Source organism: Heteronotia binoei, chromosome 1 (assembly GCF_032191835.1).
Source record: "Heteronotia binoei isolate CCM8104 ecotype False Entrance Well chromosome 1, APGP_CSIRO_Hbin_v1, whole genome shotgun sequence".
In the NCBI taxonomy this organism is placed as follows: domain Eukaryota; kingdom Metazoa; phylum Chordata; class Lepidosauria; order Squamata; family Gekkonidae; genus Heteronotia; species Heteronotia binoei.
This window is the reverse complement of record NC_083223.1, coordinates 222,380,225-222,408,136: the sequence shown is the minus strand read 5'-3', so window position 1 is coordinate 222,408,136 and position 27,912 is coordinate 222,380,225. Positions and strand designations below refer to the sequence as shown.

At 42.5% G+C, this 27,912-nt stretch overlaps 1 protein-coding gene across 2 annotated transcripts; it reads right to left on the bottom strand.

The window, feature by feature from the left end:
- Positions 1-140: 140 nt before the first annotated feature.
- PEX6 (peroxisomal biogenesis factor 6) lies at positions 141-27,912 on the bottom strand. Of its 2 annotated transcripts, none has more exons than XM_060248169.1 (17): positions 26,949-27,912; positions 24,918-25,081; positions 21,735-21,818; positions 21,223-21,325; positions 20,606-20,742; positions 19,006-19,117; positions 18,444-18,652; positions 17,012-17,207; positions 16,030-16,106; positions 14,342-14,474; positions 13,285-13,490; positions 13,137-13,198; positions 6,735-6,843; positions 4,932-5,048; positions 3,361-3,438; positions 1,503-1,642; positions 141-667 (listed from the first exon to the last, which is right to left on the bottom strand). In XM_060248169.1, exons 1-17 carry the CDS (start codon positions 27,888-27,890, stop codon positions 534-536), a joined length of 3,003 nt encoding a protein of 1,000 aa, XP_060104152.1. In that variant the 5' UTR covers positions 27,891-27,912; the 3' UTR covers positions 141-533. The 2 variants fall into 2 exon arrangements, with proteins under 2 accessions (XP_060104152.1, XP_060104162.1); XM_060248179.1 differs by having other exon boundaries at positions 17,012-17,204.

The window sequence follows — 27,912 nt, the reverse complement described above, 5'->3', positions numbered from 1 at the left end:
CCGCTCAGTGGAGTGTTTGTATCACTTATCTAAATAAGTATCATTGTATCCTTATAGGAAGAAATCTGGCTTATTTGTAACTGTTCTCCTCTACCCACTTCACATTTATAAGCAAAACAGAAGCTCTCAAGAAAGTCCTGTTAGCCCTCAGAAGTTCAGTCTTTATTTAAATACTTTTAGTATTTAGACATTTTATCTTTGTTATTATGCAGGTTATTACAGCCTAAGGCCTAAATGGTTCCAGTTTTTTTTATATCAAAACAATTTTTTTCTTAGGTGCCAACAATGGTATGCACACAGAAGAGGACCAACTTGCAGTAGTATGTATTCAGCTAAACTACATTCAGTCCTGTTCCATGACTAGACCACATTACCTCTATCTCATTGATCAGGTCAGCAGCATTAACTAGATCATGACTTACAATTCCCCCCTTCCCCTTCCGACAGGGTGCTTCCATGGCAAATTCTTCCAGGTTCCTTGTGAATGTACAGTTCCAGTTGAATATACTCCTTGCCTTCCCATTGGATGTTTATCACGCAGTAAATCTCTGCCGGATCAGTTTGTATCTAAGCAATTCTGCTTCAGAAACAGAAGGCTGCAATCTTGTGGCTGCTTGTACAAAGTCATCCATGGTCAGTAGTAGCTCTGAGCTCTCTGTATCAAGTCCTGGAGAAAGGTGGTGAGAATTGCAAAACTAGTGTTAGTCTTGTCACATGGTGCACACTCCTATGCATGGGCTACTCCTGACTAGACAGGACAGCCAAAAATCACCCACAAATTTTTCAGATGGGAGGGTTGTTGGGCAATGCACTCCCTTCTCCAAAGGGCATATCTTTTGTCTCATAGATTTCCCTTTTTCTAGTGAGAACCACCATGTCAGCCTACTGATATCCACTATAGTCTCAGTCTGTTCACTTCAGCCATCAACTGAATCATAAGAGCAGCCAAACAAAGACCCACATGTACCCAAACACCTCACCGTTGCTTCTTCCAGAACAGGCTTATCTTTGAGAAAGCACTAGTGCTGTCTCTGCCTCATGAAAAGGCATGGCGTGTTCAGGTACAATCCATGTGGAGCAGTCTAGACCTCAAGTGACTCTGCCTACTTTCTAAAGAAAAACACAATAATGGCTTTACTGAACCTCAAAGGATGATATCCCTCAGAGGCTTAGGCCCCACAAGTACAGAATGCTCCAGAATACAGAGAAATGAGTTATTCTCTCAAGGAAAGACCAACAAAAGAGGGAGCTGCCTTTCCAGTCCTCTCTAGTGTCATCAGATTATCAGCCTCAGGAGATCAGGTCAAACTAGGTTGATTTGAAGGCAACAACATATTTCCAAATGTTTGAACAAGCCACATACAACGCACTATGTGCATCTTCCTGCCTTTTAATTTTGGGAAGGAAATTCAACAGAGTATAACTTCTTCTTACCAAATCTGTTCCATCATTAATAGTTTTAGATGCTGGCTGGCAGTAGCTGAACAGTGCTGGTTCCTTACCTTCCTCTATCCACTCCACTTTCCTTTTGATAGCAGACATCATGGCATCTGAGCAAAGTGCATACAAATCCGCTCCCGTTAGCTTTGTAGGACATTTGTCAAGGACACTCAGGAGATTCACTGAAGGGTCTAGCTTAAATCTACCAGGAAAAGATATGTCCGAGGGTTAGTACCATGGGAGGATACAACATGGATACAACTCTTTAGAAAGCTGTGGGCAAGAATAATAATAGAGATTGTAGACTGAGATATCTGTATGTTTTCAGCATAATGTTTCCATGCCTGTACACAAAAGTTTATACCCAGAATTAAACTTTGTTGGTCTTAAAGCTGCCAGTGGACTCAAACTTTATTCTATTACTTCAGACCAACCCACCTGAATCAATTAAGAGTTCAGTTTAAGTAACAAGGATTTTATGTCCACCCTGCTTAAAAACAGTCATACTTTCTGTTGAAGAATATGGGGGACACGTGGGGGTTTGCAAAAGTGGGGTGTTCCCCTCCAAGGAGTCCTCCAGCCTCCACATTCTTCTGCTCCCCAGCAGCCCTGAAGCAGGCAAGGGCCTTCTCATCTGCCATCATACTGGTCTAGGGAGACCCCAACTAGGATGGGACCAGAGCATTTCTTTCCCCTAGACCTTCTAAAGCAGCATAAGAATATAAGAAGGGCCTGGTGGATCAGACTAGTGGACCATCTAGTCCAGCATTCTGTTTCACACAGAGGACAACCAATTGCCCTGGAGGCCCAAAGGGCACAGAGGACCCCTCTACTGTTGAGCATTGCTAGCTGTACAACTGAGCATGAAGTTTGAGGACCCAGGCAAGACAAAACATGTAGGTGAATAAAACAGTTATAAATGGGCAGAACGAGCCAGTGAGAAAACAATAAAGGTTCTCCAACTCAGCTGTCTCACTGGTTCCTAACTTTATCTAAGGATCTGGACCTCAAAGACAGACTCACTTACTTTGGATGAGCGTCTCTACTAATCAGCTCTTAAGAGATGACCACCACCACCCCTCCTTGGGACAGCCAGACCCTTGGGACCCTCCAAGGTGGCCATTGACTTACCTTTCCCCTCCGGTTTCACCAGGCCCAATCCCTAGCTTTGAGGGTATGTGGGAAATGTAGGCCCAGAGAAGAAATTTACAGGAAGGCCATATATATTTGTATGGGAATGTGCCTTACCTGAGGTCTGCAGACTGCTCTATGAACTGGCCCTGAGCCCAGGAAAGGGAATACAGTTATATACGCAGTTTCACAGGACAGTCATGTTGGTCAGCAGTAGAACAGCTAGATTTGAATCCATTAGGACCTTAGAGACCCTTTGTTGGGCTCTAAGTTGTACCAGATTCAAATCTAGCTGTTCTACAGTATATATTCAGTGACACAGGGACTCTGCTTCTCAGCTCAATTCACTACAAATTCATGGCACAAGTATGATGGCTTCCATACCATATTTTAAGGACAATGCTGCTGACGTGGGATAAGGTCACAAAGTCTGAAAAACGGCTAACACACCCAAGAAAGGCAGCAGGCGCACAAATTACCCAAATCTATAGTTACTCTTGATTTCAGTCTAATGATCTGAACCTTAGCTAGACTTCAAGTGGGCAAATGACAACATGGAAGTTTGCAGTTATGCAACCACTTACTAAAGAACTCCACTGCTAAACAACTGCCTTTGATGGGCATGGAGCTACAATGGGATGCAGTGGTGCACAGACACTACTGGAGGGAATTATCCATTCACCATTAGCAGAACAGTCAGCTCATTTGCAAGAAACATTAGGGAGCATAAAATCCTTGCTAAAAGGCTGTATATTTTGTTTTATGGTAAGCAGAGAGAGAGGCACTCACTTTCTGGTGATGGCACTTAGTACCCGTAGCTGAGAGTCTCGGTCTTCATTGAAACCTACATAGACCATCTTATCAAATCTGTCAGGGAAGCAGAAAAATCCTTCAGAGAATAAACCCAGGCACCCCTACACAAGTACAGAGAATAGCTGCCATATCCTTAAAATATATCCAACAGCCTCATGACATTTCTATTAGACTATCCAATTCTCCCCACTCCCCCATCACTCTCTAGGCACCCACTTGCTGGCCAGCCTGACTGCCTGCAGTGCTGTCTTTCTCTACCTGCCTGCTTCATGCAGCAGCTCCTCCTCCCCATCCTCCAGGTTCCCAAAGCACCACCTCTTAACCCTGACTGGCTCATGTAGTGACAGCTCCCATTCCTCCTGCCTGATATCAGAATGGCAGCTCTGCCATCACCTACCTGGCTTATGCTGTGATAGGTGAGGTCAGCAGCAAAAAAGGCAGCCCGTGAAAAGTCTGCAGCCAGCATCTCTGCTAGAGAGCTGGGAGGGGAGAGGTCCCTGGCCCCAGAGGGGAGGGGCAAGGGAGGCCACCACCTGTTTTGCACTTTCCATGAAGGAGAAATGCTCCCATGAGTGAAGGAGCACTCATTCAAAATGGTAGCCATTTTCTCTGCTACAGTAATCATTTTTTAAAAGTTGATATTTTATTTTTGTTTAAGCCTGCATCAATCTCCAAGTTTGCACAAACATCTCTCTTCTCCATACCTGGACCCGGTGTGCAGATTTAGCAGTCAGCACATCCAATTCCCTGTTGAGAATTAGCTATATAATACTTTAATGCACTACCTAGTCTCTGACAAACAAAAACTCAATGTGCTTCAAGCCAGACAGCTTCTCCTCACCTCGTCCATCAAGCTCTGAGAGAACTTTCCTAGAGATTCCTTAAGTGTGGGGAAATGGAAGTGTTAACCTCTAGTACTCCCTTTATATAGCAAAACATTTGTTTCTAACATTTATATGCAGCATTGCTACATAAGGACTCTTGAAGCATTAGCTTTTAATAGAACCAACATTTAGCAACTTGAGGCAAGGAAGCAGAAACAAATGGGGTAGCACCTGAAGACCTCCATTAATGTAGAATACTTTGACTAAAATGCTGTCCATATAAAGAGTGGAAGTGGAAAGCCATCCTGTGCCAGAACATTACAACTTAAAAAGACAATATTGGTAATCAATGGAAAATACACATATACTGTAACTAATTCAGCATCATCCTGCATTGCCATAAAGACTTGGTGAGTTTCAAGTTAAGTCACTCATAACAAGCTTGTGTCTTTAAAAAAAATTAATGAGTTTTATTGAGTCTTCAAGTGTACAATACAAATATCATAAACAGAATAGCATGATTCCATGATACTACAGGTAAATATATTCACTTAACATGGGTTTAATAGTCTGAGTGGTTTTAAAAGATATGGGTGATAGAGTGCATAAACATCACAACATAAGCATCATTCCAAAAATAAACCACACTTCTGCACCAGCTGCACTCATGGAAGGCAACTGCACCTGCATGCAGAAGCAAACCCAAAACAACAGCCATCATACCTGCCTGGCCGGAGCAGCGCCAGGTCTAGAAGATCAGGTCTGTTTGTAGCTCCAATAACAAAAACATCTTGGGAAGAATGAAGTCCATCAAGCTCTGCTAGTAGTTGAGACACAACTCTGCCAAGTGAAACAAGATCACATTTCAAAGCTGCCATAAATCCCAGTGCATGAAGCAAGCGAGCTGACTCGGGAATCCAAAGGGAACATACTATTCCAAATCAGTTATCTGGATATATATGACAAGTGCCCAGAATTCCCAGTTAAGCTTATATTAGATACTGTATACCATTAGGAAAAACAGTATTTGTTTTAATATTTTCCCCTACAGGCAAAGGAGAGTAAGCAGCACAGTGAGGTAAGGTTACTTGTCCAAATCCAAAAACAAAGATTAAGCAACAAAGACATACCTATAACGTCATATGCCTTGACTTGGATAGTGCAGGCTAGCTTAATCTCGTCAGACCCCAGAAGTTATGCAGGGTTGACCCTGGCTACTATTTGGAAGGGAGACCTCCACAGAATACCAGGGCCATGATGCAGAGGCAGGCAATGGCAAACCACCTCTGAATGTCTCTTGCCTTGAAAACCCTACAGAGTCATGGTTAAGTCAGCTGTGACTTGGCAGCACTTTCCACCACCATAGTATCGTACAGACTGCAAGGTTGACAGAATTATACAGCTTTCAAAAATACTACCAAATCATGTATCTAAAAGTCAAGGATGGCTCCCCATTGGATAAAAAAATTTACCAGGGGGGCAGATGGGGCTAAGGTATGTGCTTCTGTCAAACTTGGGAGAAAATACAGGCTTGCAGAATAAAATGAAAATGTCCAACAAAAGTTTTTGGTTTACAAGATATCCAAAACAGGAAAAGTGAGATAATTGCACATACAGACATCACAAGAAGGAGGAGGAAAACCATGGAAATTTCAGTGGCCTATTGGCTTACTAAAACAACCAAAATTGTACCCTCCAATGGAAGGAGATGAAGAGGGGGTAGAAATGATAGGTGGGGAAAGAGGTAGCTGGGAAGAGGAAAGACTAGGTGAGTGGTGGATGAGGGAGTACGGTGGGGAAAGAAAGACAAGGAGATGGATAGGGAACAAAACAATGGCGGCTGAGCAGAACCAGCACCGGAGGAGGAGTAGCAGGGGCTTGGTGGGGGACAGAAAATCCTCCCCCTGTAAGTCTTTGCAGGTTTTCCTGTTATACAGATATAACTCCAAAATTCAAACTACACCATTGCCAACTCTAAGGAGGCCAACAGCTACCCCAAGGAAGTTCAAGAATTCCTCTCATGCATAAGAAGTTTCTTGTTTCACCCTAGCCCAATTTCCCTCTAGCAATAATAGCCTTACTCTTCAAATGGGAGGAACAAGATGGCATTTTGTGACTGCCAGAAGTAGACTGAGCAACTGAGAAGGCCATATGAAGACATATTTCTGGCAGTCATGTACCAGACAGATACTGCTTTGTGGTGCTCTAAAAATGAACTGGGTTTCAAGACACCATTATTATTTCTAATTGTTCTCATCATACGTTTTAGAATTAAGCCTTGGTATTGAACAGCAAAGCCTAAAGCTTTGAAGGATATTCCATGAAACAAGGTGGCATGCTGGTCCAGCTTACAAGATGCCCATAGTTACCAAAACCCTTCCCAGATGTGTATATAGAAAAATTTGAAGCCCTGGAGAAAGAAAGGAGGCAAAAGCAGGCGAACTACAAAAACCAAAGGGATGGTGAATTGTATTACTGAGCAGGCAAAAGCAGCGACAAGTACCACTGTGATTAAAGTGCACTCACCTATCCATAACGCCCCCTGAATCACCACTCCGACCTCGACTGGGGGCCAGAGAATCAAGCTCATCAAAAAAGATAATACAAGGAGCAGCTGCCCGGGCTCTGACAAACACTGAGAAAAGAGAAACACAAGCTAAAGTCAGCAGCACATGTAGTATGAGGAATAAATGCAATTGGGTAAACATTCCCCACTCATCTTTCCAGGTAGGAAACCAAGTTAGGATACATGCTGCCAGCCACTGCATGGTATGAAGAAACCTGAGATTAAGATGGACTGTTTTTGATAATGTTCTTCTGGCACTTTTGCAGTGATTTGTTATTCTTCAAATGAATATTGTAAGATAGATCATAAGAGAAGATAACTCCTCCAGGTAAGTGACAGTCTAAGAAAGAGATGCACAGAAAGAAGCACAGTATTGCAATGGGAAGTCATCATCTGGGTCCTTCTTCTATCTACACTATACAAATGTGTCAATTTCTACATAAGGGTATCAACAAACACAAATCTGACATAAGAAATTGCAGCATTCAAGAACTAGAAGGGCAACATTTTGGTCTTTCTAGATATACTACTGCATATCTCAAAGTTACTGCTCTACCCTCTCCTCCCCAAAAAAACCACTTCAAAATATACAGTGCAAAAGTGTTGAATCATAACACACCAAGAAATTAAATGCTGTCATTCTGTCTTAAGCAAAGACTTGGATGGCATCAGTATAATTTCTCTTTACTCAACATGAAAACCCACCTTTAAAAAAATTCTTTTTACATGTTGTTTCTAAGCATGTATACCACTTACTAAAGTAAGTAAATTTTCTTATGCCTCAGACCATGGCTTCCTTGATTAGTTGTTACTTACGCTACATTTTTGTTCATCTGCATTTTGTTCTGTAAGAGAAAGGTCAGAACCTCTGACCTCTGTCATAATCCACTATGTGTAACAACCTACTGTTTCAGCCCCTTACACAGAAAATTACACCTGAAAGATTTATGATAGGTTCCACTCCATGCTTCTCTCTGCCTAACTCTCTTTTCCATGTAAGTGTATGTAAAATGCTCATTTCCCTTTAAAATGCATCTGAAAAAGTGAACTCAGACATATGAAAGCTCATACTGGAATAAACATTGTTAGTCTTTGAGGTGCCCACTGGACTTTTGTTTTATTTTGATTCATCCCACTAGTTTTTGTTCACCTGATCTCTACTTTGCAGTGCAAAAGATCAGCATAAGAACATAAGAGAAACCATGTTGGATCAGGCCAATGGCCCATCCAGTCCAACACTCTGTGTCACACAGTGGCCTATATATACATATATATATATATATGTGTGTGTGTGTGTGTGTGTACACACACACACACACACACTTTATTTATTTATTTACATTAGACTTTTATCCCGCTCTCTCTGCAAGCGGACTCAGGGCAGCTTACAACAGTCGTTTACACGATTTAAAACAATAAGTCAATAAAATCTATAAAATATTAATACAATTAAAATTTAAAAACTATTCCACGGTGCTGAACCATTACTATGTTGGCGGTTCTGCTTTCCAGACGGTTGGTTACCGGGAACTCTAGCTAATGTCAGGTGGCAGCTCTCTCTCAGTTCAAGCACACATACATATACACACACACACACTCATATATATATATATACACCGTGGCTAATAGCCACTGATGGACCTCTGCTCCATATTTTTATCCAAACCCCTCTTGAAGGCTCCATATTTTTATCCAAACCCCTCTTGAACCCCTATGCTTGTAGCCGCTACCACCTCCTGTGGCAGTGAATTCCACATGTTAATTCCACAAGTACTTCCTTTTATCTGTTTTAACCTGACTGCTCAGCAATTTCATCGAATGCCCACTAGTTCTTATATTGTGAGAAAGGGAGAAAAGTACTTCTTTCTCTACTTTCTGCATCCCATAATCTTGTAAACCTCTATCATGTCACCCTGCAGTCGACGTTTCTCCAAGCTAAAGGGCCCCAAGTGTTTTAACCTTTCTTCATAGGGAAAGTGTTCCAAGCCTGTAATCATTCTAGTTGCCCTTTTCTGCTCTTTTTCCAATGCTATAATATCCTTTTTGAGGTACGGTGACCAGAATTCTACACAGTATTCCAAATGAGACCACACCATCAATTTATACAGGGGCATTATGATACTGGCTGATTTGTTTTCAATTCCCTACCTAATAATTCCCAGCATGGCATTGGCCTTTTTTATTGCAATCACACAATGTCTTGACATTTTCAGTGAGTTATCTACCAAGACCCCAAGATCTTTCTTTTGGTCAGTCTCTGCCAGTTCACAACCCATCAACTTGTATTTGTAGCTAGGATTCTTGGCCCTAATGTAGCTGGGATTCTTGGCCCCAAGTACTTTGCACTTGGCCGCATTGAACCTCATCGGCCATGTTGATGCCCACTCACCCAGCCTCAACAGATCCCTTTGGAGTGCCTCACAATCCTCTCTGGTTCTCATCACCCTGGACAATTTAGTGTGATTTGCAAACTTGGCCACTTCACTGCTTACTCCCAACTCCAGATCATTAATGAACAAGTTAAAGAGCATGGGACCCAGTACTGAGCCCTGCAGCACCCCACCACTTACCGTCCTCCACTGTGAAGACTGCCCATTTATACTTATTCTCTGCTTCCTATTAATTAGCCAGTTTTTGATCCACAAGAGGACCTGTCCTTTTACTCCATCAATCTCGAGCTTACTAAGGAGCCTTTGATGAGGAACTTTATCAAAAGCTTTCTGGAAGTCAAGGTAAACAACATCTATAGGGTCCCCTTTGTCCACATGTTTGTTCACCCCCTCAAAGAACTGTAACAGGTTAGTGAGGCAAGATCTTCCCTTACAGAACCCATGCTGAGTCTTCCTCAATAACTTGTGTTCATCAATGTGCCTACTCATTCTGTCCTTGATAATGGTTTCTACCAACTTTCCCGGTATTGAAGTGAGACTGACTGGCCTGTAATTTCCCGGATCTCCTCTGGAACCCTTTTTAAAGATGGGGATGACATTTGCTACCTTCCAGTCCTCAGGAATGGAGGCAGATTTCAATGGAAGATTACAGATTTTTGTCAGGAGATCCACAAGTTCACCTTTGAATTCTTTCAGAACTCTTGGATGCATGCCATCTGGACCTGGTGACATTAGCTTTTAATTCACCAATCAGTTGTAGCAATGCAATTCTAAACAAAGTTAAGCCTTCTAAGTCTGTTGAGTTCAGTGTAACTCTATTTAAGATTGCATTATAATTCTGTGGAAGTGACTGGTTCCTTTTAAAAAGAAAGAAAAAAAGGTCTATGTTATGCCCAGCTCCTAACTCATGAACCTTATAAAGGAGGCAGACTGTACTGGTACCTTACCCCTTAACACGGTGCTTTCCATTTGCAGGGTCATGACCTGGTACTGGGCCATGGAAGCCTCAATACTGGGTCACAAGAAAAATCAAAGCTAGCCCCGCCCCCAGCAAAGCCTGAGCTTTGCTCTGCTTCCTTCCTTCCCCCCTCTCTGTGTTGTGCAGAGAAAAGCTAGCCTTGAAGAAGACTGACACAGGCTGCAAAGCCTGAGCTCCGTTTGGCTTCCTTCCTTCCCCCGTCTCTGTGTAGTGCAGGGAGGAGCTGGGCTGCCTCTCCTTCCTTCTCCCCCCTCCAGAACAGCTGGAGTTCACTGGCACTTTAGACCCATGAAGTGTTCTTCAAGGTATGAGCTTTCATGTGCCTTGCAGTATGTTCTTTTGGGGAGATTTCTCCGCGAGGCCTGGGTGGCAAAGAAGGGGGGGGGATTTTTTTTCAGCTGGGAGGGGTGGGGAGTGGGCATTCCGGTAGCTATTTTTCACCAAACGACCCCTGGGCAGAATTGTTGCTGGCTGGGGTCATCTGATTGTAAGGATTTTTTCCCCCTTTGCCTCCCTTCTTTCTTTCTTTCCCTGCAAGTGATGCTCTGTTTGTATTCTTGGTGCTGGGGGGTGGGGGGAAAGCAACAGTGGGAGGGCTTCTACTGCCCTGGCCCCACTGGTGGACATTCTGGTACTTTTTTGGCATTGTGTGAGAGAATTTTGGACTGGATGGTCCATTGGCCTGATCCAACATGGTTTCTCTTATGTTCTTTTGTTCCATGTCTTTCTTTCCACGTCTTTCTTTTCCTTTCTTTTCCTTTCCTTTCCTTTCCTTCCATTTCATTCTTTCCCTTCCTTTCTTTCCTTCCATTTTTACTGGATGAAACTTTTCTGTTCATCATACTGTTGTTGCAGACATAGGAGCTCTGCCAATGAAAAGCTGGCACCCCCAGTTGTAGCCAGCTGGCCTTTCTATGAGATTTCTGTGTGAGTGAGTGAGAGTGAGAGGTGTGGGGCAGAAAGAGATTATTGAAGATTACTGCTATATATCTCAACAGCACTGAAAGTGCACAGTTTTACTGGTCCTGCTTTTAACAGCTGTCTGACACCAAAATTAAACTCCTCCTGTAGATATTAAAAAGGATGAAAGAAGTTCACTGGCTAAATATCTGCAGAACAGGTTGCTTTTAAAGGCATGGGAAACACAGCCAGTAAGAAGCTGCAAGCCCCTCATAAATATCCTTTTTGGGATAACTGCAGAAAAACTTGTATGAACATATAACTTGAAATTAATTCATTAATTGCAGTACAATTCTCTGCTACCTTTCACAGCAATTTCCCAGTGTTTCAGCCAAGGAAAAGTATGAAAAACAGCTGTCAAAAGATTTTCTTGAAACCAAGCAAGCTAGGTTGCAGCTTGAGGCAGGGTTCCAGTAGTAGCAGCTGAAGGAAGGGCCTACTAAATGTGTTAGCATATTTTGAGATAGAGCAGCTGCCAGGGTCCAGTGTGTGTGGTACACAGTGCTGGCATTCCTGATGGCAATGGCAACAGCACTCCCAACTACATACACTGGCCAGTGCTGTTGAGGAAGGGGTATGTAGGTGGTGCAGGCAATTGAACATGGGCATTAGGAGGGCTTGCAAGCTGGAGAAGAACACACAAACAGATAGGTGTATGCAGGGTGGGGGTGGAAAGAGAGAACCCTGAGAATGTATGAAAAAGTTGCAGGCCACCCACTTTCCACCCCTACTTTGGCTCAGCATGAGTTTCAGAGAGATTTTTCTGAAAATGAAGTTACTTCAGAAGAAGAGGCAGGTTTGGGGGAGTGCCCTGGAAGTAACATCACAGGAAAAGGTAGAGTTTTGGTTCAGTGTGCCCCGGAAGTGACATTACTTGACCCTTAACCTGGAAGTGACAGCACAGGAAATGACATAATTCCTGTCTCCAGGCTCCACTCCCAAAGTCTCCTGGCTCCACCCCTGAATTTTAGTGGGCCATGAAGGAGAAGTGTAAAAATAACTGGGCCATGGGAAAGAAAAGTTTGGGAAACCCTGCCTTTAAGAATTTAACAAAAATTGCTGTGATAGGTGTTAACATTGTAGGTAATCAGATGTCGATTTTATGCCATATATTGGATTTTATCCTAAAATATGAAATTTCAGAGATAAGAGTTTCTTATGGAAAATTAAGTTGATGACCAATTATACAGTTCCTTTTACACTCAATAAATGTCATTTTGGTTTATACAAATAATTCTATACCCAATTTTAATATGATAAAACATACTCCATTAAAAATTGAGTATAGCAATATCTATATAATCCAAAGAGGTATTTATTAGGATAAAATTTGCATAAATGTGCAAATAAGGAGTGGGGAGGCAGACGAATTTAAAGTGGATTACCATTTTGTAAGTTTTTAAATGGTGATACAATCTTGGTTTAAACTAATGATATTATCTTGATTTAAACAACTGTAAAGTCTGTATTTAGCATAACACACATTACTAAAATAACTGTACAATTTGTTTTATTTCTGCATTTTGTAGAAATCTTTATGCAGAAATCATCTTTAGGCTGTCTGGACTGCACACTGTGTTTCACAAAAATACATAATAACATGAGATTAAGAGCAGCTTGGAAAAGGAGCTGACCTGAAGAAGCAACAGAAAAATGGTTCAGAATTTGGCTGTGGAGGCTGAATTAAAGGACTAAGGCAACAAAGGTATCAGAAGAGTCACTAAGCAAAAGTTAAGCTAGATATTGAACCAAATATGCAACTTCTGCTAAAATAATTTTCTTTCCTCTCTCCCTCTGTAACATCTAGTAGAATTTACATTGGTATTTACAGAGTTTCATGTTTCTCCACTGCGAAGAAATCACTGATATACAAACAGGTACAAGGAAATCAATCATGCCTTATTATTTTACATATTATTTGTATGTCATTTCAAAAGTGGGAATAGATTTGCAGAAGTTAACTTTTTCGGGTGCAAAGACAATGTTTTCCTTAAAAAACAACCCTCCAAGCAAACATTAGGGTCCACACTAACCTTCACGCACATTCTCTTCACTCTGCCCAACATACATGTTAATGAGCTCTGGTCCCTTCACACTGAAAAGAGGGGGGGAAAAGAAAATTTCAATTCCAACATTTCAATTTCTATATTGCCTGCATATCATCTTTATTTCAGTGCCTACCTAAGGAATGTCATGGTGCACTCAGTTGCTACAGCTTTAGCTAGCAGTGTTTTTCCTGTTCCAGGAGGGCCATAGAGAAGAAGGCCAGAGCGGCGAAGACCTAAAGATAATAGGTCTGGGTGTTCTAGGGGAAGTTGAATGGTGTCCAAGATCTCCTTCTTCACATCCTGGAGTCCACCAACATCTTGCCAGAAGACAGATGGTATCTGCAGCAAGAGAGGAAAGGAAAGGAAGGAAAGGTCCCCACCTGTCCAAGCACCAGTCGTTTCCAACTCTGGGGTGACGTTGCTTTCACAACTTTTTTACGGCAGACTTTTTATGGGGTGGTTTGCCTTCCCCAGTCAGCTACACTTTCCCCCCATCAACCTAGGTACTCATTTTACCAACCTCGGAATAATGGAAGGCTGAGTCAACCTCGAGCCGGCTACCTGAAAACCCAGCTTCCACCGGGGATTAAACTCAGGTCGTGAGCAGATCTTAGGACTGCAGTACTGCAGCTTTAACACTCTGTGCCATGGGGCTCTTGCAGCAAGAGAACAGCCTTGCAATTTTCTAGCTCCATTGCCCTCTTTTGTTCCAGAAGCTGAAAATACCTTATGGTGCTCTCAAAGTCCCATAAGCAGCTAGAACAACAGCTGTCCTTAAATACTCCTCTATAGTCCAGTCATTGATTGTTGCTACTCCCGCCATATCACCCAACTCCCTCCTCACAAAACATCCTGGGAGATGGGTCACACATGGTCTTGTGCCTTGAGCAGTCTGGGTCAAATATAACCTTCCTCTGAATAGAATGAATTTGAACTTTAAAACTAACAGGTAAAGCCCTGCTATGCATTCCATCTTTCAACATGACTGGATCTGCAACACTAGACAGCAGGAGTTTTTGAGGGCAACATCATCTCCATGCAATCCTTATGGGGGTCACCTCTCCCTCTCCTGGTTTTGCTGAAGAATTTACACATGATTGCTGATTTGTCTGAAACACTTATAATCTGCGTTTGTACAAAACAGAATCATAGTAAGCTTTTCAGCGTCCAGAGGTTGTCCTGTTTCATACCTTTGGTGCTCCCACTGCCTGGGAATGGGCATCATGCACTTTATCTAGTGCAACGCTGAAGTCTTCTGCTAGCAAAGGGAAACCTGCAGCACAGAAATCATGTTCTTCCTCCTTGCTCAGTCCACCTGGGAAACTGGTTAAGGAGGAACAGAAAAATCCAGAGTGACTAAGCGTTACTGATCCCTATCCAGTTGACTAAGCCATGGGTCTCCAAATTCTAGAGTCAACAGAGGTGCTGCATTTTGTGAACATTCATGCCATTACAGCAGCACCTCTTACATTGGTGATTTTTCTACAGACACTTGCAAAGGGGGAAAAGTGTATATGGGGGGGGAGTCCCTGTTGCCTCAAGCTTCATTTTGCCATGTCACTGCAGCACATCATAGCAATGACTACATTCAACAGTTACATTCAGATGCCTAATTTAACCACACTTAAGTAGAAATGCACATGAATCCAGCTTAAAAAACTACCACAGCAGCACGTCAAGAGCAGAGGGGAAAGATGGGCATGAACAAAACCCTGTCCCTGACAAAAGTAAGAATTTTGAGGGTGCTTTCTGCAACTCTCAAAACCATTATTTTTTGCCTCATATATGAGGATGAAAATTAGTGCAGTACTATCGTATCTGGACACAAATAAGATTTTAAACCTTTTCAAGATGTTTACAAGGGTAATCGATGAAGAAAAGAGGAGGAAGCACCAAGGCAGAATGAAAACGAAATGACAAAATGGTGCAAAGGAAAGGATCTTTTATGACTGCATAACCCCTATATGATTTGCATGCAGCTTTGTCAGGAGGAATCTTTCAGATAAGTTCCATTCCATTTTTCTCTTTGTCTTGGGTTTATCTAATTAAACGTAGAATTTTAGATATAGAATTGCAAAAATTAATCAGTGCTGTGAATACATCTTGCTCCCCTTTGAATTTTGGAATTTCCCCAATTATTGGTCATCTACCTTATCTCTCAACTCTCCATGTTCCACAATTATGTTTACTCTTGCCAGATGTAATACTATCCCATCAGCAGTTACCTATGGTATATATTAAAAAATCCCACTCTCATTAAGACTTTGTACATGCAACTTAAAACAAGTTGATTCGTTGTCCCATATTCTTCTTTACTGCTCCCAATATGATGCTTAGGTTTCTAGACCCAATTCTGCTCAATATGACAAGTTGCTCAGATGCTGCAAAGGTATGCATTTGTCTTCTGCATGATTTGTCATCTGAAATAACTGAAAAGGTTGCTTTATTCTTGAGTCTGGTAATCAAGGATCGATTGTCCAATGTATAGCTGTATATGACTGGTTTATTTTGTTACTTCTGTATCTCTTTTCTGCCTTATTTATAATCTGATATATGCCAATAAAGGTTTGTGTTTGTTTGTCTTGGTTTACTCATATGGTATATATTAAAAAATCCCACTCTCATTAAGACTTTGTACATGCAACTTAAAATAAGTTTACTCTTGTAAACCAAGACAAAGAGAAAAATAGAACTTAAGGGGCTTGACTTATTCTTGGTCTTATTCCAGAACGATTAAGAAAGATAGTTGTGCCCACTCCTCCAAGTGGCTTAAATTTGGGGGGAAAGGGCCAAACTAGCATGTTTCTTTCATACAATTCACAATCCATTTGCACTTAATGTCCAAATGCAAACACACCAGAAAACCCTCTTCCAGTACCTTGAATTCTGGATCCTGGTGCAGGCAGCACGACTGCTGTGGGAAAGCAAAGCACAGAAATCTCCTAGAACAAAACCCTGCAGACATGGACCAAAACAGTGAGATGGAGGGAAAATATTTATGTGGCAATAGAGGCTGCAAACAAGGCATTTTTTTTTAAAAGGCACATAAAGATGTTTCTTTCTATATAATAAAAACCATGTATATTAAAGCTTCTTTCTATACATTAAAACCCCCCTACACATTTGGGAATCACAACATGCATTCTTTCTACAAGCAACTGAGCATACTTCTGAAGTAATGAAGAACACCACAGTAGCCATAAGAACATAAGAGAAGCCATGTTAGATCAGGCCAATGGCCCATCCAGTCCAACATTCTGTGTCACACAGCGGCCAAATACACACACACACACACACAAACTGTGGCTAATAGCCACTGATGGACCTCTGCTCCATATTTTTATCTAACCCCCTCTTGAAGATGGCCATGCTTGTGGCCGCCACCACCTCCTGTGGCAGTGAATTCCACATGTTAATCACCCTTTGGGTGAAGAAGTACTTCCTTTTATCCGTTTTAACCTTTTATCCGTTTTTAGCCATGTTGCTACTTACAAGAAATTCCAATTTCAGTGAAGATAATGATGTTAACACCAAATTGTCAAGTTAACTCAAGTTGAACATCACTTAATTCCTAGCTTTTTTAATACTGTAAAAAATTTTCTGGGATTTTGCCATAGTGATCAAAACTTCCAGAATCCGCACTCTCATTTGGGTCACACTGCTCATATAGGGGAGGGAAGAAGTTCCTTGTACTGTAAGGATACAGCCTAAGCAGCAGCAAGGAACATTCGTTGCTCATCACTCTTTACTTTGCCTTAATGGGAGCAAGCTATGCTAATATTTAAAACTCAGAACTTTACTTTCTTTACCCCGCTTGGCTACCCATCCTTCTTGTCATTGGGAAGAGATGTGTCACTCACCGCACTTTGCTGGGCAAGTTTGCTCAGGCTCACTTCTCTGCCCAGAGGGAGGCCCTCTGTTAGCATGCTCAGCATGGCCTTCCTCTGCTCTTCAGATGGTGCTTCCATTTTCACCTCATGAAGGAAAGCTGTCTGCAAGTCTGCAGGAACATCCCTCAGCCTGGATGTCGTGCCTACCACCAGGACAGGGTAACTGCTAAGAGTAACACAGGGGGACACTTGAAAGCTACCACTCAAATACAATAAAGGAATATCACCCACTGCAATCCCCCGCGCTTAAGCGATTCTCTAAGCTACCAGCCCAGTTAGTAGTTGTACCACACAGTACAGCAGACTGCATTGCTGTAGACTGTTCTACCCCTGCTGTTTTTTCTCCTTGAACTGCTTCAATCTCAAACAGTAAGGCAGAGGAGGAAAAGAAACAGTATGAAAATTCTGTTATACACAGCACACCAAGAGCACCAGTGCATTTCTATTTGCATTTTCTTGCTCGCCACGGAGCAATCATTCCTTTTCTAGGTTTCTTTATCATCCATGCACCATAAATACTATAGGATGAAAGCAACTTAAATTTCTAACTAGAACTGCCTCCCCCCACTGTGTCCTCAATGGGTACGTTCCACAGTAGCACTTGCTCCCTAGCCTCAAACCAGAAGCAGAGTGAGTTTGTAAGTTATCTTCCTCCTCCCTACTGACTGGAACAGATGATCAGTGGTGGGTACCTCCCAGTCCATTTCAGAGCAAGCATGGCAAGACATGCACAGTCCCCTCTTCGCCTTTTGCAAGACTGTTGATTCTTATGGAAGCTGGAGGTCTTCACAGCAATAGCTGTGGCTGGGAAGACTCTGAATGCCCACCAGCATGACTTGTGCAATGCCATCAGCTGAGTGGCACCAGCCTGGCTGAAGAGGTGGGTGGATATAGCATGTGCCTCCCTGGCTCCACTGCCAATCTGATGTGGGCAGAAAGCACTTTGTCTGCCCCCACAGCCAACTACTGTTTGTGGCTCACTGCAGGGCTCTTCTCCATCCCCTGGTCAGCCTTGTCAGCTGCAACTCTCACCTGAAGGGCTTTTCAAAGATTAGTGCAGGCCAGGACTGAGACATTTTCTTACCACTTCACTGTACCAGCTTGTACTGTCTTCCTTTCACTTTTAGAAATATTCCACTGTACCCATATCATCCATGTAACATTTACTGTAGTTTCAAATGAACCCATGAAGGAAGTTAACAAAAAGATCTTCTTGAAGGAAAAAAGGCTCACAATGGTTCTTCCACAAATCAGAGGGCTGTTTCCCCAGCCAATGTTCACATATTCATCTATACACAGACAGCTCAAAAAGACTCTCTTAAAGCCTACCATATTGGAAAAACAGTTTTCACAGCAGAAATCTCCAGTGAATATCACAAGATTCTAGTGAACTGGGCCATACCTGGTGTCTGCCTCTCTGTCCAGAAGAAGGTGCCTTATGGCAAGGATTACTCTGGAGTCTTCCCCAAGCCCATTGCGTTCTCTCCCCACCAGCTCTACATCTTTCATCAGAAGGATACAAGGGCTATAGAGCTCAGCTTGTGAGAAGGCAGCATGCAGCTTTGCTTCTGTAGATCCACTAGTGTCCCCACACAAACTAACACAGTCCACCTATATGCAACCAGAGAATACAGATCTAAAAAGGACTGCAACAACTGAGAGGATGTTAGGTTAGTTCAGTGCAATGGAACAACTGTCTTAGAAGTACTGCAGAACCTCTCTCACTGAATGGTTGCAAAAGAAGACAACCCCCCCCCCTCAGAAGGTATACAGTGAATCCCATCACAATGCTAATGCTCTCTTTCTGGAAAGGCATACTCCTCCTCACAATGTTCCCAAGTCCCAAAGTTCAGAATGCAAGGGTCAAAAAGCACACTGCTATTTGCATACAGTTTTACATTCTGAAAAGGGCTATATTCTGAACATTTATTAGATCAATAAAAGCAAAGGCTAAATGAATTCACCTTGAACAAATGAAGATTGAGGCGGCTACAGGCAGCTCTAACAACTGTCATTTTCCCAACACCACTGGGTCCTGAAAGAAGAATGCTTCCAGTTCCGCTTAGCAGAGTCCCTCTAGAACACAGAAATCAATAACTGGTTTACTTTATATTGCAGGAAGCAGGAGACAACTGCAGGAAACACACAAGGAATGTGAGAGCTCAAAGACTCAATGAGAATGATTTCTGCCAAGAGAGTCGAACAGAACATGAACACCAGCCTAAAAGCTGGTTTAGAGACTTTTTTGTGTGTGTGGAAATCTCCTGGTTGCCTTCAATCTGAGCCAAAACAGAATCTCTGGGGAAAAAATGGGTTTGGTTCTGGTTCAAAACAAACAAGACATTTTATATTTGAGTCCAATTTTAGTTTATAGAAGAATCTGAATCAGTTTTGGGGCTAGGGTTCAGGTTCAATTCCTTAATTTTAGTACCTTATGGCTCTAGAAATATTCTAAATGCCAACAAAAAAAAAAGCTGATTTAGATTACTTATCTAAATGAATTTTTTTCTTTTAGATACTTCCTAAATAGATAGACTAATTGGTTGCCATAACCATAAAATACAGTGATTTACAATTTGGATCCTTTCTGCAACATGAGAAGGTACATTATGCTTTAACATTTAACTGAATACTTTTACTGTTTTAGAAAATGTTATATAATGAATTATTTCTTGATAACAATGTCCATGCTGTCAAATAGATATCTTACAGCTTGCAGCCACAACCGGTTTTTGTAGATAGGTATGGGCTGGAGTCAGAAGGTGCTTCTCTTATACAGGGCTTCATTCTGTGTAACTCTGCTGCTTCTCCTCTGTCTAAACTGCCCTCCTCTATCCCCCAGAAAAGCAAATAATCTCAACTAGAATCAAGAAATAGTGGCAGATGCTCATCATCATTCTCCATGCATTGGAAGCTCCACATACATGTCATCTGACTAGCAGGTAAAACCATAAATTCCGAGTAATGAGCCAATTGCAGAGATTAGGTAGTTCCTAGGCATAAAACAGTAGTAAAAGGACATGCATGTGGATCAGTGAACACCTGGAGGGACAAGGCAGTCTCTGGTGCTTAGTATTAAGTCAAGATACAGGTGCATGAAATACTGTGCTGTGTGATGACCTACAAACAGTTCTCTATTTACAAAGAAAGTAACTATAATAAAATCTTAAGGGAGTTATAAAATTAAGTTTTGAGACATTCTTTGCATTACATTCAGAAATAACCTGCCAACTTTTGAAAAAAGCCAAACATTTCAGTTACAAAACCAATAAATTTTATCTGTCTTGCCAGCTTGCACAATATTATATGATTCAATATTCTACCAATTACACCCAAAATGTCTGCAACAGACTTGATGTCACATAGAAATAATTCCAATCATATGGCACAAATTCAGGGAAGAGGAGTGGGTCTACCAAAGCAATTTCAACAATCCAGAAAGTCTGCTACCCCACAGAAATCGCAAATTCTGTGGTTGCTGACACAAAGTGCAATCTCCAGTCCAGACAGGTAAGTGCATCTGTGCCTTATTATAGATCATTCAAGTTGACTGAGCAAACTTACCCAGTGTGCAAGTAAGGTCCAAGAATGTCACACAACTGCTTCACTACATCACAAATTCCAGCAGGAGATAAACTGCTCCAAAAACTGTGGGTGTTTTGAGATGGAAAAGAAGGAACAGGACTATTTGTTGAACTGCCCTAAAAAATAAAGCAGAGGAGATTATCTTACATTTAGAGGTCTTTTTAACTCACTCTACCAATGTTCTTTAGAAGGATAGCAATTCAATGACCTACAAAGCAACTTTATCCTGGTGTTGAAAGCATTGCAAAACTTTAATCAAAGTAGGGCAGAAATCCCACCCCAACCCCTCATTTGAGGAGGAAAAGAAAGTTGTTTCTCAAACTCTGGGAGAGAAAAGTATCCCACCTGTTAGTTACAACTCTTTGGGTTTTGCAAGAGCCATGAAAGCATGCACATACACACATTTTGATGCTAGCAATACAATGCAAGTTGATTAATTTAATTTTTCTATTTATTGGCCATCTTAAATTGTGGTTTTAAATTGTCATTTTTATATATCTAGTTTTGTTTATATTGTAAGCCATACTGAGTTCTGAAAGGTAGAAGGGCAGCTAATAAATATTTTGAATCTCTACAATATCTCTACAACATCTTACCAGAAATAAAGAAGTGTTCTGGATGTCAGCCAAGTAGCCCACACTCTGTTCTCTTCCTTCTGCTGGTACTATCTTTGTCACTTTGTAGTAGAGCTCTGGCCATCTGAAGGAAGAGCAAACAGGCTAAAATCCCAGTACCAAAGACTTTGGATGTAGAAGTAACCCCTTCACCAGCAGGAAGCAACTGGAATATTGATAGAAATAAAATTATATTTTGTGAAAAAACTGGATTTTACACAGTTTCATGTCTTCCCCCCCCCCCATCAACATATCAGACTCCATTAGGTCTCCTAACACTATAGAACCTCCTTGGGCTTCAAGTCTCAGTCACGAAAGAGTGTAAGAAGGCACCTTGCTCATCACACACAAGATTTTTCTAAGATAGTTGTCCCCAGACACACTTATTCCAAAAGTCATTCCAACCTCTTCATTTTTTTTTTTACACTAAGCTCACTGATGACCACAAATTGTACAGTTAATTTTGTTTAACTTCCAGCTGATAGACATCATACCTTAAAAAGTTCTCTGAATTTTCTTCTAAGAATTCAGAATGTCCAGCAGTTGGCACACAGAGAATATCTTCCACTTGGACTAACCTGTAACAAAAAAACCACAATGAAGAATAATCACATTATTAGAAGTAAAAGAATAAATTAATTTTGACACCCAAATGATAAGGAGCAGGGAACACAGTCAGAAATGCTTGTCCTCTGACAAAAATTAGAAAATGCAGTTTAGAGTCCCTGTTCAAATTTCTTCAATGAATGCAAAACAACAGCATGAATATACCTGTACTCCCTTAAAAAAAGGAAACATTACTTCACTGTTTTGGTGTGAAATAGTCTGTATTTATAAAGTATCAGAAGGAAACCTTCCATGTATATATGTAAAAACAGAAGAGAATCTACCGTATGTTGGATCAGGCCACTGGCCTACCCAGTCTAACATTCTGTGTCACACAGTAGCCAAAACCCAGAGGCCATCAGAAGGTCCACCAATGGAGCCAGAACTCCAGAAGCCCTCCCACTGTGTCCCCCAAGCACCAAGAATACAGAGCTTCCAGACAGAGAGTTCCATCTATACTTTGTGGCTAATAGCCACTGATGGACCACTGCTCCATATGTTTATCCAATCCTCTCTTGAAGCTGTCTCTGCTTGTAGATGTCCCCACTTCCTGTGAAAGTGAATTCCACATATTACTCTTTGGCTGAAGTACTTCCTTTTATCTATTCTAAGCCTACTGCTCATTAATTTCATTGTGTGCCCACAAGTTATTGTATTGTGAGAAAGGGAGAAAAGTATTTCTTTTCTACCTTCTTTAATTCCATGCATAATTTTGTAAATATCTTATCATGTCTCCCTTCAGTTGTCATTTCTCTTAGCTAAGGAGCCCTAATCTCTTTAACCTTTCTTCAAAAAAGGTGAATATATTAATTGGCCTTTTCTGTTCCACTTAATCATTTTAATTGCCCTTCTTTGCACCTTTTCCAATGCTATAATTTTTTTTGAGGTGTGGTGATCAGAACTGTGCACAGTATTCCAAATACGGCCGCACTACATAATACAGGAGTATTATGAATCTTGAAAGTCCCTTGGACTGCAAGAAGATCAAATCAGTCAGTCCTAAGGGAAATCAACCCTGACTATTCCCTGGAAGGTCAGATGCTGAAGCTCAAATACTGTGGCCACCAAATAAGAAGAGAGCACTCCTTGGAGAAGATCCTGATGCGGGGAAAGACAGAAGGCAAAAGAAGAAGAGGACGGCAAAATATGAGATGGCTGGACAGCATTACTGATGTAACTAATGTGAATTTAAGCAGACTTTGGAGGATGGTGGAAGACAGGAGGGCCTGGCGTGACTTGACCCATGGGGTCGCAAAGAGTCGGAATTGACTGTTACTGAACAACAAATTATGATACTGGCTGATTTTTTACAATTCCATTCCTAACAATCCCCAGTGTAGCATTGCTGTCATGCACTGAGTCCACAACTTCAGTGAGTTTTCTACCATAACTCCAAGATCTCTCTCTTGGTCATTCCCCTCTGGAGTGCCTCACAATCCTCCCTGGTTCTCACCACTCTGAATAATTTTGTGTAATCCACAAATTTAGCCACTCCACTGCTTACTCCCAAACCCAAATCATTAATAAACAAGTTAAAAAGCACCGGACCTAGTACTGAGCACTGTGGTACCTCACTGCTTACCATCCTCTATTGTGAAAACTGCTCATTTACACTCACTCTCTGTTTTCTGGTAATTAACCAGTTTTTAATCCACAAAACAACTTGTTCTCTTATCCCATGACTGCTGAGTTTACTTAGGAGCCTTTGATAAGGAACTTTATCGAAAAGTTTCTGGATGTCTAGGTAAACAACATCTACCAGCTCACCTTTGTCCAAATGTTTGTCACCCCTCAACGAACTCTAAAAGGTTACTGAAACAAGATGTTCCCTTACAGGAGATCCACAAGTTCACCTTTCAGTTCTTTCAGAACTCTTAGTATGCCATCTGGGCCAGGTGATTTGTCAGTTTTTAATTTGTCCATCAGTTGTAGGACGTCCTCAATCCAACTCAGATTTTTTAACACCCATCCTGAAATCAGCAGTTCTGGAGTGGACAAGCACCTCCCATCTTCCATAATGAAAACAGAGGCAAAAATGCATTCAGCTTCTCTGACATTTCCCTATCATCCTTTAGTAATCCCTTTACCCACTGGTCATCCAAGGGCACCAAATGCCTCCCTGGTTGGTTTTCTGCTTCTAATGTATTTGAAGAAACGTTTATTGTTGGTCTTTATGTTTTTTTAGTATGTTCCTCATAGTCCCTTTTTGCCTGCCTGATCACAATCTTGCATTTTATTCACCAAAGTCTGTGCTTCCTTTTATTTACCTTACTGAGACTACTCTTAAACTAATCCTTCATACTTTTTACTTGTCCTTAAATCATGCTGGCCTTTTTTATACCTATTCATACCTTTCCTAACGTGCGAGAAAGATTTTAGCGGAGCTTCTAGTACTGAAGTTTTAAACAGTCTCCAAATCTCCAAGGGATTTGACTGTTCTTAGCTTTCCTTTCAATTTCTTTTCCACAAGCCCCCTCATTTGAGAGAAGTTACCCTTCTAAAGTTAAATGTAATTGTGATGGTCTTTGGGGAAAATTTTTACTGGAACATGTACTGAAACATTACTGTCCTTCAAATGTTGAATGAAGTTGTAAGGCAGAAGAAAAATGAGCGGCAGAGGTTAAAAAAAAAGTTGATCCCCCCAAAATATGTGTTACTTTTCATATAGTGATAAACTATTTTCACTAAAAATCTGGAAAACTGATTGTGAATTAAGGTTTGTAATTAGAACCAGCAGGCACTAAGTAAGACTAGGAGATGCCACCAGTGATACTTAGCACAGGGATGTCAGAGAACAGCAGGCTTAGACAGAAAGCAAGCATACAAGTACTTTTTTCTCAGCTAGTGTAACTAAATCACTTCATTGATTTAACAGATATTCAAAACATCTCCAAACTCTGTATATTTTATATACTCAATTATTCATGAATGTTTAAGTAAGGTTCACATATGCACTGTGTCATGCTTACATCCACTGAAATAATTAACAAGAAGCACAACAGCAAGATTATCCCTTGATCTCATGAAGAGGGATGCAGAGATTAAATTAACGTGTTTACTAATAGGCTAACCTGGGTGTCTGAAAGTACTGGTAGAGAATTTGGTCATAGACTCCTGTGGTGCTATAGGCTGGTGAGGAAACAATCTGTATGTGTAGCTCCTTTGCAAAGGGTGGTTTAGACAGCAAGGACCGACTTCCTTTCACTTCTTCTGCACCAGCAGTCTCCCCATACCTCTACAGAACATAAACAGCCATACAAATGTTTTAGTTCTTCTATGACATTAGCCAAGAAATTATCTAGATCTCCTCCTACACAGTACTATTCTGTTCTACTGATCTCCCAACCACCTCTGCTTGTGCATTCTCAGTCATTTAATGTTAAGCTAGTTACACATTATCAAACTTTAAAATGTTCTCTGCAGTTACTGAAGAGTGAATGCTTTCACTTGTTTAATACACACGTGTGTGTGGAACAGTGGTTTTAAACTGTGTCAATATTTATGGATGCAGAACACAAACAATTTTATACAAAGTTTGCTGTAAAACTACGTATATCTAGTCTCAAGATTTATCAAAAAGGCATCATCATCCTGCTTCATTCTGTCCCTAATGTAACACTTTCCACTAACCAAAACAGTCTATGTTTTCTGCTATCATACCCCACAAAATCCTTCTCAGTATGTTGACACCACCTTTCTATTTCCACACATTTAAAAAAATCAACTCACAAGAGAATCAGCTCACTTTTAATATATTCTTTTAAAGATACCAACATATCCTTACTTGTACATAAATGCACAAAGTTGCTAGCCTACAACAATCAAATTAGTTTGGCGTATTGAAGACATAAGCCACTCAAACAAGGTTTAAAAGGTTTAAAAACAGGGCCAAATCAGCTATGCAAACAGTCTGTTAGGGGGTAATAACCCACCGTCTGTTAAACTTGCCTGGGAGCCATTATCTCCTTTCTGTCCCATTCTTTCCCACTTCATCATGTTCCTCTTTCCCTAGCACAATCTCCTCCGGTCTGGTTCCAGAAAACAGGACGGGGAGCCAGGAGGTGCAGCCAAACCATATACATGACATCCACAGTGCTGTCCCTGTGCTAAATGAGGCTGCATAGAAGCTCTATATTAGGCTGTAACCTTCATTTCCAGATGAAGATTGCAAACCTTTGCACACTTACTTGGGACTAAAGAGTATGGACAGTACAGCAGAGGTCCCCAATCTGGTGCCCAATTACACTTTTTCTGCCCACCACGTGCTTTTAAGAAGTGGATGTGGCCAGATATTAGCTTTTATCCAGCATGGCTTCTGAAGATGACTGGAGATTTGATTGGGTGTGCAATTTTAGCAGCAGCTGCAACCTTAACACATGCACTGTGTTACTGAAGTTAGGATGTGGCAATCATTTTATGGCTGGCTCCTCCTCCTGCAGCGGTCATTTTGTCACCATGCCCACCATGCCGTGACAGAAATCCAAATGTGCCTGCAGTCTCATAAAGTTTAGGGACCTCCGGAGTACAGTCTTATTCAACTTGCCACAAAGAACCAGGCAAATAAAATATTATTTACAAGCAGATGTTCACAGATTGCCAGACCTTCACTTTTTGCCATTTTTTTCAGCAATGCCAGACCTTCCCTTTTTGCTATTTTATTCTAATCATCAATCAGGATATAAATGCCCACCATCACACCCTGCAACATGATCTGACTGCTTAACTTGGGATAGACTCAGGTTCCTTCCTCACCCCTCCATCTTTGTCCATGCTTACTTAATACATAAAGGAATTGAGTGTGTCAATCAAGTCTTGTAACACTCAAAACTCTGGGGAGGCAACCTTTAAGGCAGCCAGGCTCTTAGAGCCATCACCTATCCTAACTTGCAGATGGGGGAGCTCAAGCACCTCTCTTCCCACACAGATCAGGTGTGGGCCTGATTCAGCAACTGCAGGTGACACTTGACCCACTAGTCAGCGGTTGTTCTCCACCACAGTAAAAGCCTCATCCCCTTATATCCCCATCCGACTGCAAGTACTCCCCAACTATTGCTTTAATCATCTGTTGCCCTATTTCCTCCTACAGACAGACTCTCACCCACCTGGATCTTGAGGAGGCTCCCATCCAAAGGGTCGCAGGACAGATTGAAGGTCAAGGCAGGGGGGATGAGGGCTTTCTCGTGCAAAAAGGTCTCCCCGGAGGCGGCCGCCCGGCGAGGCCCGCTGTCCCGAAGGGAGAAGTCCCACTGGGGCTCTAAAGTCCTCACGGTGGCCAAGTGAGGCCCATCCCCCGGGGAGCCGTCTTGCTCCTCCTCTTCGATCTCCCTGCTCACCGACACCCATTCCCCTTGGAAGAGGCCCAGGCTGTGCAAGCAGCTGCGGCTCACCCACAGAGCCTCAGCCTGCGCGCTGCCGGCATTCCAGGGCGCGGGAGGCCTCCGCTTGGCCCTCACCCACCGCTCCCCAGGGCGCGCCCAGCAGGACACCAGTGGCGGAGGGGGCGGCGAAGGCTCCTTCTTCTCCCCGCTGACGCTCCGCAGTTCAGTCACCGCCAAGCGGGTGCCGGCGCCCAGCAAGCCCTGCAGCGTCGGCCGGGCCTCCAACACCAGCAGCCCGGAGCCCGGCAGGTTTTCTCCGCGCCGCACCAGCACGGCAGAGGCAGACCCAGGGACCGAGCCTCCCCGCGAAGTCGGAGTCCGCCCAGCCGCCGCCCCCAGCAACACCCAGCCCAGCACTGGCGGCCTCCGCAGCGGCCACACTCGCACTCGCCTCCCCGCCGCCAGGCCCAGCTGCCGCAGAGAGGCCCGGCTCAGCCACAGCTCCGGCCTCCCGGAGGAGCCAGCCTCGGGCTCCTGCAGCGCCGCGCACAACAACGCCGGCTGCGCCTCAGCCTCGGCGGGACACAAGGCCAGCACCAGCGGGCCGCCCGACACCGACGCTGCCGCCCACTCCGACCGAGTCGGGGCCACCAGGAGCCCAGTCCCCGGGGGAAGGTCCTGAGCAAGAGGCTCCCCTTCCAGGCTCCGCAGCACCGCCACCGCCATAGAGAGCCGCCACCAAGGCCTC

What these genes read in the sequence shown, in the direction of transcription:
- PEX6 (XM_060248169.1), bottom strand. Translation starts at nt 27,890, where the DNA reads ATGGCGGTGGCGGTGCTGCGGAGCCTGGAAGGGGAGCCTCTTGCTCAG. An exon ending in GGACCTTACTTGCACACTGG is followed by an intron (nt 19,118 to 20,605) that starts GTAAGTTTGCTC and finishes TCTGTGTTCTAG; the next exon opens with AGGGACTCTGCTAAGCGGAA. An exon ending in ACCAGGATCCAGAATTCAAG is followed by an intron (nt 14,475 to 16,029) that starts GTACTGGAAGAG and finishes CTCCTTAACCAG; the next exon opens with TTTCCCAGGTGGACTGAGCA.